Source organism: Bos javanicus, chromosome 25 (genome assembly GCF_032452875.1).
Source record: "Bos javanicus breed banteng chromosome 25, ARS-OSU_banteng_1.0, whole genome shotgun sequence".
NCBI classification, from domain to species: Eukaryota; Metazoa; Chordata; class Mammalia; order Artiodactyla; family Bovidae; genus Bos; species Bos javanicus.
Genome location: NC_083892.1, coordinates 26,846,035 through 26,861,244, shown reverse-complemented (window position 1 = coordinate 26,861,244; position 15,210 = coordinate 26,846,035). Strand labels below are relative to the sequence as shown.

The 15,210-nt window shown below is 54.0% G+C and overlaps 1 protein-coding gene and 1 long non-coding RNA gene across 3 annotated transcripts in view; one reads left to right on the top strand and one right to left on the bottom strand.

Annotated features, from left to right (window-relative positions):
* LOC133238510 (uncharacterized) overlaps positions 1–7,541 on the bottom strand; it is a 24,974-nt gene extending 17,433 nt beyond the window's left edge. The window contains exons 1-2 of the long non-coding RNA XR_009733546.1: positions 7,460–7,541; positions 603–660 (exon numbers count right to left, since the gene is read on the bottom strand). This is a non-coding gene — a long non-coding RNA (uncharacterized LOC133238510). The remainder of the gene's footprint in view (positions 1–602; positions 661–7,459) is intronic.
* ZNF629 (zinc finger protein 629) overlaps positions 1–15,210 on the top strand; it is a 25,216-nt gene extending 10,006 nt beyond the window's left edge. Inside the window, exons 1-3 of one of the 2 annotated variants that reach the window (XM_061401700.1) lie at positions 7,021–7,960; positions 9,136–9,243; positions 9,399–15,210. In XM_061401700.1, the coding sequence (XP_061257684.1) occupies positions 9,171–9,243; positions 9,399–11,932 (2,607 nt within the window). In that variant the 5' untranslated portion in view covers positions 7,021–7,960; positions 9,136–9,170 and the 3' untranslated portion in view covers positions 11,933–15,210. Of the gene's footprint in view, positions 1–7,020; positions 7,961–9,135; positions 9,244–9,398 lie in introns of those variants that run through there. The other variant, XM_061401699.1, reaches the window with a different exon arrangement.

The following is a 15,210-nucleotide window of genomic DNA, read 5'->3' as shown; positions in this document are numbered from 1 at the left end:
CCAAATTTTCTGACATATTGAGTGCAGCACTTTAATGATATCATCTTTTAGGATTTTAAAGAGCTCAGCTGGAATTCTGTCACCTCCTTGGACTGCAAGGAGATCAAATCAGTCAATCCCAAAGGAAATCAGTCCTGAATATTCATTGGAAGGACTGTTGCTGAAGCTGAAGCTCTAACACTTTGGCGACCTTATGTGAAGAGCTGATTCATTGGAAAAGACCCTGATGCTGGGAAAGACTGAAGGCAAAAGGAGAAGGGACGGAAGAGGATAAGATTGGTAGATAGCATCATTGACTCAATGGACATGTATCTGAGCAAACTCTGGGAGACAGTGGAGGACAGAGCAGCCTGGGATGCCGCTGTCCATGGGGTCGAAAAGAGTTGGACTCGACTTAGTGACTGAACAATAACAACAACTCTTATGGTACCAACTTCAAAAAGATGTCGTTTTAATATCTGAGGCCATAAATCTTAGAGAAAGGCTACATATCTGACTTCACAGTTCTCCACATGAAACAGTATTTGGAAATAAACAAACCTACAGAGCAAAACAAGGATCTCTCAGCAGTCCAAAGGCATCAGTTAGGGACTTTCACTTACCTGGTGGTCCAGCGGTTAGGACTCCATATTTCCACTGCAGAGTTCCTGCGTTCAATCTCTGGTCAGGGAAATAAGATGTAGTATGGCCAAAAAAAAAAGAGGGCATCAGTCAAGTGATAATAACCTTACAAAGCTCAACCCCTAAGGTTCCCATAGGAAAGTGGTGATCACTGCTGCTGCTGCTGCTAAGTCACTTCAGTCATGTCCGACTCTGTGCAACCCCATAGACGGCAGCCCACCAGGCTCCCCTGTCTCTGGGATTCTCCAGGCAATAACACTGGAGTGGGTTGCCATTTCCTTCTCCAATGCATGAAAGTGAAAAGTGAAGTCGCTCAGTCGTGTCCGACCCTCAGCGACCCCATGGACTGCAGCTTTCCAGGCTCCTCCATGCATGGGATTTTCCAGGCAAGAGTACTGGAGTGGGGTGCCATTGCCTTCTCTGGTGGTGATCACTAGGAGCCCACAAAGAACCATACAACCAGACAACATTCATGTCACTTACCCAGTGAATACAAGAATAGGGATTGACAGTGACACAGTGCTCATTCATTCTGAACCCTCGTCTAAGAGGTGTCATGCATGGTCTTAGCAATATCTTTCTAGATATGACTCCTCAGACAAGAAAAACAAAAGCAAAAATAAAGCAATAGGACTACATCAAACTAAAGAGTTTCTGCACAACAAAGGAGACCATCGATACAATGAAAAGACAACCTACATGGTTCAGTGATTAAGAATCTGCCTTCCAATGTGGGGGCTGTGGCTTTGATCCCTAGTGGGTGGCGCTAGTGGTAAAGAACCCGCTCGCCAGTGCACAAGACTTAAGAGATGCGGGTTCAATCCCTGGGTCAGGAAGATCCTCTGGAGAAGGAAATGGCAACCCACTCCAGTATTCTTGCCTGGAGAATCCCATGGACAGAGGAGTTTGGAGAGCTACGGTCCATAGCATCACAAAGAGTCAGACACAACTAATGTGACTTCACACGCACACGGGGAACTAAGATCCCACGTGTTGCAGAGAAACTAAGCCTGTATGCAGCACTCCAGAGCCTGTGTGCCACAACTAGAGAGCCCGCAGCAGTCAATTTAAACAATGGGCAGAGGGGCTGAACAGATATTTTTCCAAAGAAGCTGTACAGATGGTCAACAGGCACGTGAAAAGATGTTCAACATCACCAATTATTAACAGAAAGCAAATCAATGCAACAGTGAGATATCACCTCATGCCTGTTTGTGGCTATTATCACAAAGGCAAGAAATAATATATTGGGGATTTTGCACTAGATAAGTAGTATAGCCATACTAAATATGTGAAAATCAAATCATACACCTGAAAATCACACAGTATTGTAAGTCAACTGTACTTCAGTTAACAAATGAACTCACTCATTTTTTACCTGCCCCTAGTTCAACCATTTTTGCCTATTATTATATTTCCTTCTTCTGTTTTTCTAAGCTTTAAAAACTTAATTGTCAGTTTTTGTTTCTTCATTGCCTTCACAGTCATATAGTTTAAAAATTATTTTATTTATTTCTTTTTCGTTGCTCTGGGTCTTTGTGGCTGTGCGTGGGCCTTCCCTACTTGAAGCAAGTGGGGGCTCTTTTCCCTTGAGATGCACAGGCTTCTCACCACGCTGGCTTCTCTTGCTGTGGAGTGCAGGCTCTAGGCACCCAGGCTTCAGTAGTTGCAGCATGCAGGCTCAGGAGTTGTGGCGCACGGGCTTAGTTGCTCTCTGCATGTGGAGTCTTCCCAGACCAGGAACTGAACCTGTGTCCCCTGCATTGGCAGGCGGATTCCTATCCACTCTACCACCAGGGAAGTCGTTCACAGCCGTACTTTTAATAGCTGTATGTACAATTCCTCCCGTATCTACCACCTATACTATATTGTGCTGAGTTATTTTTCCTGTGGTTGAATATTTACATTGCCTCAATTTTGTGCTCTTACACGTAAAACTTTAATGAACATCTCTGAGAATATATGTCACTCAGTTTTTTTTGTTGTTGTTTGGCCGCACGACTTTGGGGATTTTTGTTCCCCAACCAGGGCTTGATGGGGAAATAGGCCCTTGCTCTCAAGGCTGCTTATGAGTGCTTCTCCTCAGTCTCCCATCGACTCCCTTTCCTAAGTAACAACTACTTGAATCTGCCCATTGGAACTGAGGGAAGGTCATGGAGGCTGAATGAAGGCTGTTTGCTGTAATCAAAGTGGGAGACACAGAAAGGCTTGGTGCCCAGGAGACCCACAGGGGCCTGCACGCCTCCAGCATGCATATCTTGGGGGTAGAAGGGCCATCCTTTTCTGGTGGCAGCGTCTGGCAGCCTTTCTGCCTGTGGCTAGAAAGGTGTCCTCACAGCAAGGTGCCTGGGGTGGTGAGGTGAGTGGCCTCCTCTGGCTTCACCTTCCCAGCCCTTGCCTCCTGCCTTGAGAGCATTCCTATCCACAAAGCAGGGGATGTCTAGTCATGGCCCCACATCCTCCCAGATGACCCAGGACACGGTTTCCAGATTCCTGGCTTTCCTGCCCACCAGGCTGAGGGCTGTGCACTCTGACAAGGAGGACTGAGGCAGACCTGGCTAGAGCTGGTCAGCTCTGAATTCTTGCATCACCTCAGGTAACCCTCCCGTCCCTTGGAAAACAAGGCTTATCCTCTTTCCAAAGAAGAGGTAGCTAAATCTCTAAGAGGCAAAGTGAGTTGCCCAAGACCACACTGGCAGTGAAGATGGAGCAGGGTTTTGACCAGGATCCACCTCCAGGGGATCACAGGGCGGCAACAGTGATAAAGAACCTGCCTGTCAATGCAGGAGACACAAGAGACTCGGGTTCAGCCCCTGAGTCAGGAAGATCCTCTGGAGCAGGAAATGGCAACCCACTCCAATACCTTTGTCTGGAAAATTCCATGGACAGAGGAGCCTGGCAGGGTGCAGTCCATGGGGTTGCAAAGAGGGCGACATGACTGAACACAGACACACACCTAACCACCTTCAGGACCTTACTGCTCTCAGTGTAACCTGGCCTCTGGGCACAAGGTCGTGTATTAAGGGGTCACACAGGAGGCTGGTGAGCTGTGGCCAAGAAGAACATGGCAGTGGGCTGTCCATGAAAGGCAAGGAGTCAATCCTCATCCTTCCAGAAATTTCCCTGGCAGGAGGGTCTCCTTCATGGCTACTGTGCCATCTGACTATAGGCAACAGCACACCCCCACCTTCAGAGCGCCCTCTGCCTCCCTAGAAGTAGGACAGGAATCTGTCTGGAGAATGGCTTGGCCCACCCAGGGTGCCCGCCCTTCCCAATTCCTCTCTCCAGCTTCTGGAGCTAGTGGAGGAGAGAATGGTGGGGTCGAGAGGTTTACCCTGTGGTCCCAGACACACACACACACACAGCCAACCTGAGTCATGGTTAAGAGCCATGATGTTTCTGAAGTCAGCATGCCTGGGTTTGAATTTATCTCATTCCTAGAAACTTGTGTCCCAGTGACTCACTCTATCCTCAAATAATAATAATAATGGTTTCATGAGTTGTTGTGAAGGTTTGTGGAATTACATGTAAACCCTTGGGACAGTGCCTGGCATCATCAATGGAACCACGTCAGCAGATATCATCATTCTATTTATCATTCTGAACCTGGTGAACCTAGAGCAAAGGGTACAGAATTAATAGCTACTGTTACGTGGGTGCTGGAGTATCAACAATGAAAGATGATTAATATATTGAAACTACCTTTCAGTCTCACAGGTGGGGACGCAATGGAGTGACAAGGACTGTGACAAACTGGAAAGTCAGTGTCCTACTAAAGAAGGACCCGACCACCCAGCCAGCTGTCACCATGTGAAAATTTGGGTGATGTTGCCACATCTTTGGATTTTCCAAAATTCGAATTTTTATATGAAACGTACCAATTTGGGGGTAATCATGTAAAAGTGTATTTATTTTTGGCTGCACTGGGTCTTCGTTGCTGTGTGGGCTCCTCTCTAGCTGCAGTGTGTGGGTTTCCCATTACAGTGGCTTCTGCTGTTGTGGTGCAGGCTCGGGTGCAGGCGCTTCAGCAGCTGCAGCACGTGAGTTTAGTAGTTGCGGCCCCCCGGGCTCTAGAGCACAGGCTCAATAGTTACAGCACACGAGCTTAGCTGCTCTACAGCGTGTGGGATCTTCCCAGGTCAGGGATTGAATCAGTGTCTCTTGCATTGTAAGGCAGATTCTTAACCACTGAGCCACCAGGGAAGTCCTGAAATGTACCAATTTTTTAAAGGTGGCAATTTATTCAGTTAAAAAAAGAGAGAGACAAAAATCTTGTAGGTCAAATTCACCTCTTTCTGTGAGCCTCTTGGGTACAGCTTTCCTGCCCACCACTGCCCAAGGGCCCGGTCAGACTTCTGTAGCCCGGGGAGGGCTGGAGAGAGCCTTGGAGGTCAGATCTGCCCACCAGCCTTTCTGATCCCATGTGGGCCTCCCTCTCACACATCCCTCAGAGAGAGGGGGCGAGAATGGGGATGTCTGTGAATGAACGTGACTGTGCCCTGGAGGTTCTGCCCACCTCTACCCCATGTGTCCAGCTTGGGGATTGATCCAGAAACAGATGGAAGAGGCAGGAGGATGACTTCATTCCGTGCACTGGGCACCTACTACCTGCCAGTCACTGTTCTGATGGCAGTGATGACAAGAGGCCAGGCCCCTGCCCGGATGGAGCTGCTCTTAACCTCCGTGCGTGCAGGAGGGGCCGATAGTGTTGGGGTGAAACATGCTGCAAGAAACACAGGGGAAGGGGGCTCAGGAGGAGCAAGACCCTGAGGTGACAGCGAGGTATCAAAGGTGTTGGAAGCCAAGGATAAGATGGAGATATGGCTGCTAGAGCAGGTGGAAGGTGACAGTGCTGATAAGGAACAGAGGCAGGCCCAGCGGGGCCTCTTGTCCTGCTGACCATACACTCTAACGGCAGACGTAGGCCCAGAGAAGCTGCGTCCACCATAGCAATTTCTGACGGTTTGTTCCTCCTCTGGCTCCAGCGCACTCATGTCTCTGAACAGACAGAACTCACGTTCTCCTGTAATTCCTTTGTGTTTAACACACACACACACTCAAACCTTCTGAGTTCTTGAGGGTAGAGAGCCCAGCTTTTGTTCAACTCTGAGGTCTCCCCACCTTTCTGTTCCCCACAGTGCCCAGAGGTAATAGGCTTCCATATACAAATGTTTTCAATTGAAATAATGGCATGGCCTCACATCCCACACCTTAGTTTCCTGTCCTGTAAAATGGGGATGATCGTGGATTGGAGTGAGGAGGAAAAGAGATCAAGGCTATAAGCATTGGGAGCCCACATAAACTGGCCTTGGGAGGCCACCTGGGTTTTTCTCTTGCTCTGAGCTGGGTGCCCCAGGAGCTACTGGGAAAGGCTCTGGCCCTCCTCTCTCCTGCCACAACCAGGCCTCAGTTTCCTCCTCTAAGGAGAGCTAATTGGGGCCCCGGGGGCGGGCACACACTTGCCAGGGAGGCTGGGGCCAGGGACACAGGTTGCCACAAATCTCTCCTGGCTGTGCTGGTCCCCTTAGCCCAAATGCTTGCTGCTGCCACTTATTTCAACTAAGCCGTTTTTTTCGTCTGTAGATGTTCCATCTCCAAGTGTGGCCGGCCAGCCCCTAATCCCAACCCACAACCCAGACATCCAAGACCCCTTCGTGGGTCTGAGTCCCAACAAAGGCAGACCCCAGGGGACCAGCAGCCACCAAATCAGAGCTCGGGCTTTCTGGGAGCGGCAGGCGGAGCCCCTGCCAGATGCAGGGTGGCCAGAAATCCGGAGCCCCTCACTGGCATCTCGGTTCCCCCCGAGAATCAGCTCCCACTGGAGACGGAGAGAGGGGCGCCGTCTCCGCCACCTCCCGGCTTCCTCGTCCTCCTTTTTTTCCCAGGCTGTGGGAGGCAAAGGGTTAAATCCCATAGAGCTGATGCTCTGACTCCAGGCTAGAGGGGCCCGGGAAGCTGGGGTCACTTCCTGCTCCGTCCCAGTCACCCTGAACTGGTCCCCGGGTCCTCAGCTTGGGATCACCCCTTGAGAAGGACCCTAGAGTCCTCGGCATCTAGCCCGCCCACCGAGGCAGGGCATTCAAGGGGTTAAGTCCCCTGGGGCTGGATCCTGCCTTCCGGCCTTTCCCAGACCCCAGAGCCGTGAGTGGGGGACGCCTGGGTTCCCGGGGGGGTGGCCCGGAGGGCCCGGGACGGCCGCCGGGGAACAATGGGGCGCGGGAGGCCGGGGGCCCGGGCCCGGGCGTGAGCCCCCTCCCCCGCCCCCCGGCCGCCCGGGGTAGGGGTGGGGGCCGGGCAGGGGCCGCGAGGGCCGAGGATTCTGGGAAGAGCGCGAGGGTCTGGCTGTGGGGGAGGGGAGGGCGTGAGCATTCTGGGAAGAGGGAATTCGGCCGGGCCGGGGGCTGGGGCGCCGCGGGGGAGCCGGGAATCCTGGGTGCCCCCGGGGGGCGGGGGAGGGGAGGATGCCGGGCTCGGGGTTGGAGAAAGGAAGGAGGGTCGCGGGGACCGGCTGGAGCCGAAGTCCAGGGTCTGGGCCGGTGCGGGCGTGGGGGGACCGGGGCCAGGGTGGCTGCATTCCCGCAGCTGCCTCCATGTCAGGGTTACCCTGGGCCGCTCTCCACACCTCTCTGGGAGGCAGCCTCCTGCTCTTCTGCCCTCCCTCTCCCTTCGCAGTGGGGGTGGCTTGAGGTCGAGACCCGTGCAGGCCCGAGCACCTCTCACCTCCCTCGGTCTCCCCACTTTCCTGCTCCATGTGGGCCTTGTCATTAACCCTTTCCCTTCTACCCCGGACCGCTGAGTTTGAATTTTTCCAGAGACATCAAGGTAGATGAGTGCTCACCTGTCCTCAGCAAACACAGCAGGCCTCTTCAAAATAGGCAGGCAGCCCCCAGCTTAGCAGAAATCGCGGCTGCCACCTCCCCACAGACACTTACGGATGGGGGTGGGGGATTCTCAGAGCCTAAGAAGCTGCAGAGATGAAGAAATTCATTTACTTCCTAAAATCTAACTCCTGTCTCTCCTGGGTTCAGCTAGCTCCTGCTTCAGTTTGGTTACCACCCCACAGCCTCCTCTGGAGTCTTTGCACATGGCCACCCAAAGCCCAGGCCCCCACAGGGTCTCTCTTAAGGGTCTAAACGTTGTAGAGAGTTCTCGCACTTAGCTTCTGAGGCCCTGTTCCCTCATCCCGGAATCTTATCACCGTTTTGGGAGTGACAGCTGCCTGTGTTTCACTCTGAGCTCCTGTTCCTCTGCTGCCATCCTCTCCAAAGCACTGGACCAAAGAGGTTCTCTAGGAGCAAGGGGCATCTCATTCATTCATCCAGAATTTACTGGACACCTAGTACGTGTTAGGGATGGAGTACAGCAGCAACAAAAGAGAAAATGGATTAGAAGAAGGGATGCCAGGATGGAACCATAGTGGAAGGCTTCAGCCAGGAGTGTTCTGTTTCTTGTTCAGAGCTCTGGGTTGTCAGGATCCAACCCCTTCTTTCATAGCCAGGGAAACCTGGTCCCAGGAATTTCTCCAGCCCTTTCCCATGGCCAGCAGGCTCTGACTGAGCTGTCTTTCCCCATCTGCCTGCGTTTGTGAGTTTCACATGACTTTCAAGGTCATCTCCCTCTCTTAGAGGCCAGGACATGCCAGACACAGAATCTTGCATTTCTGGTCTTAGCCCTGCTACTTCCCAGCCTGTGACCTTGAAGAAATCTCACTGGGCATTGGTTTCCTAATCAGGAAAATGGACAACCTGATTGGGGGTGAGATGATGAGGACCATACGGCAGGCACTGTGTCTGCTGTCACATGCCAGGTGGTCTGCATGCATTCATCCTGTCTCTCTTTTCCTTTCCATTTCCCTCTCAAAGTAGTTTCTGCAGAAGTCCCTGATGGCTTTAAACTGCCCCCTCTCCCTACCTCTAGCCCTAGCTTCCTCTTTCTTTCTGTGCTTAGATAACGGGAAAGTGCTCCAGTCTTTTGGAATGCCCTGTCTGTCCCCTCAGGGAAATCAGGGTGGTTATTACTTTTTTTTTTTTTTAACTCTTTAAGTGTTCCAGCTAGTCTTGGTTCTCTGTGGGGCTCATAAGCAAAGTTTATTGGTCCCAATTAGCAGCCCCATTAAGGAGGAAAATTAGAGTCTTAATGAGCTTCCTCTGATTAACAAAATAACAGGTTTCCCAGCCTCTGGGCATCTGAGGGGTGGGGTGAGAGCCTCCTTTTCCCGTGGGCGTCAGATGCTTCTCCAGCCCCCAGTCTGGGTTCAAAGGGTTATGACTGACGAGCTTTTAATTATACTCAAATTCACCTACTTGCTTAGTGGTGATCTTAAGCTCTGGAGCAGAAGGCAGGCCTACAGGGGGAGGGGGTTGCCGTGAGAACCAAGGCACAGAAAAATGGGGAGGTAGGAGACTACAGTTCACATCAGGAGAAATAAGGGCTGGGGATGGGGCAGATGGGGGAGTGGGGCTGGGGGAGTCAAAGCAGACCGGGGCTCAGCTCCCTGCCCCACCCCACCCCCAGGGTCCCTGGAGCACTGGACAGCCCTGAGTTCCGGGATGGAACCTGAGACGGCGCTCTGGGGCCCAGATCTGCAGGATCCTGGACAGAGCCCGGACGATGGTCACCCAGGTGAGGGACACAAGAAGGGACGGCGGTCCTGAGGAGAGAGTGGCCCCATTCAGGGAGGGGTGCAGGCTCTGGGAGAAACCCCGGGAGGAGGGAAGTGAGGCCTGCCCCCGATTCTGAAAGGAGATGGGGGCTGGAGACTCCCTTTCTCTCTGTAGGTGCAGAGAGTGGGAACGAAGAGGAGAGCACTCAGCAGGAAAGTTCTGGGGAGGAGGTCATCTTGGGAGATCCAGATCAGAGCCCAGAATTCAAGGACCCATCAGAGATGCCCCTGGAGACACCCTCCCAGGATGCCTCTGGCCCCCAGGATGCCCCGGCCCCGCTGGGTCACGCCAACCCCTCGGACCACCAGACCCCTCTGGACACCCCCTCCCCCGAGGTAGTCCCGACCCCGTCAGACTGGACCAAGGCCTGTGAGGCCAGTTGGCAGTGGGGGACTCTGACCACCTGGAACAGCCCCCCGGTGGTCCCGGCCAATGAGCCCAGCCTGCGGGAGCTAGTGCAAGGCCGCCCGGCCGGCGCCGAGAAGCCCTACATTTGCAATGAGTGCGGCAAGAGCTTCAGCCAGTGGTCCAAGCTGCTGCGGCACCAGCGCATCCACACGGGTGAGCGGCCCAACACCTGCTCCGAGTGCGGGAAGAGCTTCACGCAGAGCTCGCACCTGGTGCAGCACCAGCGCACGCACACGGGCGAGAAGCCCTACAAGTGCCCCGACTGCGGCAAGTGCTTCAGCTGGAGCTCCAACCTGGTGCAACACCAGCGCACGCACACGGGCGAGAAGCCCTACAAGTGCACCGAGTGCGAGAAGGCCTTCACCCAGAGCACCAACCTCATCAAGCACCAGCGCTCGCACACAGGCGAGAAGCCCTACAAGTGCGGCGAGTGCCGGCGGGCCTTCTACCGCAGCTCGGACCTCATCCAGCACCAGGCCACCCACACGGGCGAGAAGCCCTACAAGTGCCCCGAGTGCGGCAAGCGCTTCGGCCAGAACCACAACCTCCTCAAGCATCAGAAGATCCACGCCGGTGAGAAGCCCTACCGCTGCACCGAGTGCGGCAAGAGCTTCATCCAGAGCTCGGAGCTCACCCAGCACCAGCGCACGCACACGGGCGAGAAGCCCTACGAATGCCTGGAGTGCGGCAAGAGCTTCGGCCACAGCTCCACGCTCATCAAGCACCAGCGGACTCACCTGCGCGAGGACCCCTTCAAATGCCCGGTGTGCGGCAAGACCTTCACGCTGAGCGCCACGCTGCTGCGGCACCAGCGCACGCACACGGGCGAGCGGCCCTACAAGTGCCCTGAGTGCGGCAAGAGCTTCAGTGTCAGCTCCAACCTCATCAACCACCAGCGCATCCACCGCGGCGAGCGGCCCTACATCTGTGCCGACTGCGGCAAGAGCTTCATCATGAGCTCCACCCTCATCCGCCACCAGCGCATCCACACGGGCGAGAAGCCCTACAAGTGCTCCGACTGCGGCAAGAGCTTCATCCGTAGCTCGCACCTGATCCAGCACCGGCGCACGCACACGGGCGAGAAGCCCTACAAGTGCCCTGAGTGCGGCAAGAGCTTCAGCCAGAGCTCCAACCTCATCACGCATGTGCGCACGCACATGGACGAGAACCTCTTCGTGTGCTCCGACTGCGGGAAGGCCTTCTTGGAGGCGCACGAGCTGGAGCAGCATCGGGTGATCCACGAGAGGGGCAAGACCCCGGCCCGAAGAGCTCAGGGCGACGGCCTCCTGGGGCTTGGGGACCCTGCCCTGCTGACCCCACCCCCTGGAGCCAAACCCCACAAGTGTCTGGTCTGCGGGAAGGGGTTCAACGACGAGGGCATATTCATGCAGCATCAGAGGATCCATATTGGCGAAAACCCCTACAAAAATTCGGACGGCCTCCCTGCCCACCCCGCCCCCAAGCCGCCTCAGTTCCGGTCCCCCAGGCTCCCTTTTGGAGGGAATTCCTTTCCCGGTGCTGCGGAGGGCAGAGCCGACCCGCCTGGACAGCCCTTTAAAATGCCCGACGGGCAGGAGAGTTTCAGCCACAGGCTGGGGCTGCCCTCCTCCAAGTCCTACATCTGTTCGCACTGTGGCGAGAGCTTTCTGGATCGCTCGGTGCTCCTCCAGCATCAGGTCACCCACGGCAACGAAAAGCCCTATCTCTTTCCCGATTATCGGATTGGCCTCGGGGAAGGGGCGGGGCCCAGTCCCTTCCTCAGTGGAAAGCCCTTTAAATGCCCCGAATGCAAAAAAAGCTTTGCCCTCAGCTCAGAGCTGCTGCTGCACCAGAAAGTTCATGCCGGCGGGAAAGCCCAGAAGAATCCAGAGCTGGGGAAGAGCTCCTCCGTCCTCCTGGAGCATCTCAGGAGCCCCCTGGGGGCCAGACCCTACAGCTGCTCAGATTGTGGGGCCTCCTTCCTCGATCGCCTGGCTCTCATCCGGCACCAGGAGACCCATACTCGAGAAAAGTCCCCCATACCCGAGGACCCCCTCCCAGAGCCAGCCACCCTGTCCACAAGCCAGGAAGGTGAGGGAGAGGCCCCCGCACCCACAGAGAGCAGCAGCCATGAGGAAGGGGGAAGCCCCAAAACCAGCTTGGAAGAAAAGCCCTATTTGTGCCCCGAGTGTGGAGATGGCTTCACAGAAGTCTCAGCCCTCCTCCTCCATAGGAGCTGCCACCCCGGGGTCACCCTGTGAACAGGGTCTGGAGACCAGAGGCCTCTCTCTCCTGAGAGGAACACTGGGTCTCCTCAAAAGTTACGTGGGGAAAGGAGGAAAACCCTATCAGATTGTAGAGAAGAAGAGGATAAAGAATTGTGGGTAAAAGTAGTGCTTTTACATCAGTGATGAATAACCCTTTAAAATTGTTGGTGGGAACCACTTATAAGGCAGTAGAAAAAAACTGTTGGGTTAGAAACCCTATAAATATGTAGGAAAAAAAAAGCCCTTTAAGTCTGTAGCAGAAAAACCCTATAAACCATAGTGGATAAAAGCCCTATTAATTGTAGGAAGAGGTCCCAATATGTCTCTAGACAACCCTATAAAACTGTATTGAAAACCTAGTGAAACTATAGGGTCGGGGAAGCACAGGGAATCCGACAGCATCGACTTGGGAGGAGTGACCCTTAGAAGGTGTAGAAGGACCTCCCATGAACTCACTCCACAGCGTTCTCTCCCCCAAGAGTATGGGAGGGAGCCCGTCTGCCAGAGCCGTGGACGATGACACCAAGGAAAATGCTGGGCTGGGGGAGGAGCGTGGGAATGAGGAGGAAACTTCTGATTCCCCAGAGGAGAAATGACCCAGGAACTGGGAAGAGAAGGTCCAGTTCAAGGCACTGGGGGTTCTGTGGGGGACGAGGGAAGTCTTAGATGATTGTGTGTGAGAGAGGGAGAGGCCCATGGAACTCCTGATCAGAAAGAACCCCCAAAATGGGAAGAAAAAAACATGTCCAGCCTGTTTAAAGGCCAAAGTTTGGGGAGCATAAAAGTTTTAAGTGTAAGGAGACTAGGAAACCACCACAAAAATTAGGAAGGAAGAGTAGGGTGATTTGTTAGAGTGCTTTGAGGAAAGCGAACCAAGGTGGAGAAGCCGTTGAGATGGAACCCAACAAACCCCAGGCTGCCCAGTCCTCCCTGTTTCAGAAGCTTGTCAAACTGCAAGTACAAGCAGATCCTAGCTCAGGCCACCAGAGTTCCCCACATCCCCGAGCCAGGCAGGACTCCCCTCTCCCCAGCTCAGCTGGGGAACATCGCTGCGAGGCCTCCAGGGATGGAGGGTCCCTCCTGCCACATTCTCAGGTCTCACTGTCGGGAGGCTTCTCCTGCAATCTAACTGCCACCAGTCCTGAGGCTGTGGCAGCCCATTTCCTTACATTCTGTCCTCAGAGAGGGAGAAGCCTTGTTAGTCGACCTCCAAAGAATAAATCCCTTCAGAGACACGAGGTCTGTGTGTGGTCAAATTCTGGCCAGACTTCTCTTAAGAGCACCACCTTTGATTCTCTGGCAACAAGGGACAGCAGAATGGACAGAATCGAGAGCCTGGATTAGCCAGCAACCTGATTTTTAACCTCATTCTCTCACGTGAGCTGTTAGCAAGGCTGCAAGAGGACGAGCCAGCAAGAGGACACGTAGTGATGGGTGTCCAGATACCCCACAGACTGGACCGTGGGTCCCTGAAGAGTACACGGAGACCTGACCACCTTCCTCACCTGGGTACCTGGAGCCTTCTGAGGTTGCAGCAGCCCAGCCCAACTGTGGTCTTGGAAAGAAGACAGAGTCCACCCACTTGGCTCCTCTCCTCCTTAGCCAGAAACCTTCAGAGGGAGACATAATGATGAGAAACACACTCCCTGGCCAGGCCCGGCTCCTGTCCTCACACACCACGTACAGTGACATACTTTCATTAACCCTGCCAAACCTGCTCCCGTGGTGGGGAATGAGACTGTTGTCCTCTGAAATGGTCGAAGAGCCAAAACTCTTGAAACATCCATAACAAGAACCCCACCCCTTAACCCCAGAGACCCTTAAAGGAGGACAGGACTCCCTGTCCAGAGCTGGGTCTGGAGGAAGTGCCCACTAACACCACGTCGGCCCCAGTAACGTGCTGTGGTTCAAGTAGAACTGAGATGCCAGGTGGGGAGTCACGTCCCTGGAGAGGGTGACCCGGCTTCCTACAAACCTGTGGAAGAGACCTCTGATTCCATTACCTAAAAGTTCAAAAGGTGAAAGTCCTTCACCCTCCGTCTGTCCTGTTCCCAAAGGGATGACACTCAAAGGCTGAAATCTAGAACACTGTAGGAGGAAAAGCCTAGGCCTGCTGGGGAGAAGGGAAAGGCAGGTCTTGGGGGACTGAGGAGACCCTGATTATATCTGCATAAAGCCCCACCCACCCAAGTGCCAGGTCAGAAAGCGCCACCAGGAGGGGAGAAGGAGCCTGCCTGCCTCTACTGACAGCATGGACCGAGGAGGCGTCCCTCTGAGACTGAGGAAGAGGAGACCATTCTCCAAGCAGGTTTTTTCTTTCCTCTAAGATGGCAGCAGAAAGAAAAATCATTTGTAGAAACAAACCCCTTGTAAAACTAGAAGCAGATCCTCTTGGAAATAGGCCTGAGGAATCAGTCTCCAGAAGGGTCCGGGAGAGCAGCTTTTGGGGCTCAGGGCCAGTCCGGGGGAAGATGGATGGTCAAGGCTGACTGAGGGCCTTTCGAGGCCTCGGGTGTAGCATACATAGGAGGGTGCTCGCATGTCATAGGGTGAGGGCCAAGGGTCTTGGCTGTGGTACTGAATGGATGATGTGGACACAATTAGTTGGGGTCTGGGGTTTCATAGCAAGAAAGGGGGCAGAGTCAGAGACCTTTGGGGTGTGACCTGTTCTCTGTTGCCCACCTCCCCAAACTCCTTTAGCCAGCTGCTTTCCTCCCAGAGCGAGCTACATCTTGGGAGGAACTAAGCAGGGAACAGGCTGGGGGAGGCGGCAGTATCGAGTCCTTCTGACCAGGTCAGGCCAAGGCCCAGGGGATTGTGGCACTTTCCCACCGGAAGCGAGTCGGGAAGGCAGAGTGTAGCCAACCCCTCCTGTCCAACTCCACGCAAGCCTGACTCTTTAGACAGGCCCTTATGGAGGAGCGCAACACAGGGTCACAGCGTCATTGGTGAAAGCAGAAGGGAGAGTAGAAACTGATCTGAGCTTAGGGTGAAACTTGAAACTGCTATGGATATGGAGGTCAGAAGGGAGCCCGGGAGAACTTGCCATGAATCCTGAATGGTGGGGAAGCTCGAAACCATCACAACCGAGAGGTGGGGTTCCATCACACCTGCCCCTCAGGTGAGCAGCCCCGACTCTTTTGCCCCCACTCATCTGACTTGTCCCCGTGGAGTGAAGAAAGGCCCCACTTTTGAGTATTGTGTGTCAATAGCAGTGTTGTGTCAGCGGTGGTCATGTTGATTAGTTGAAGAGAATAAAGGGAATAAGATTT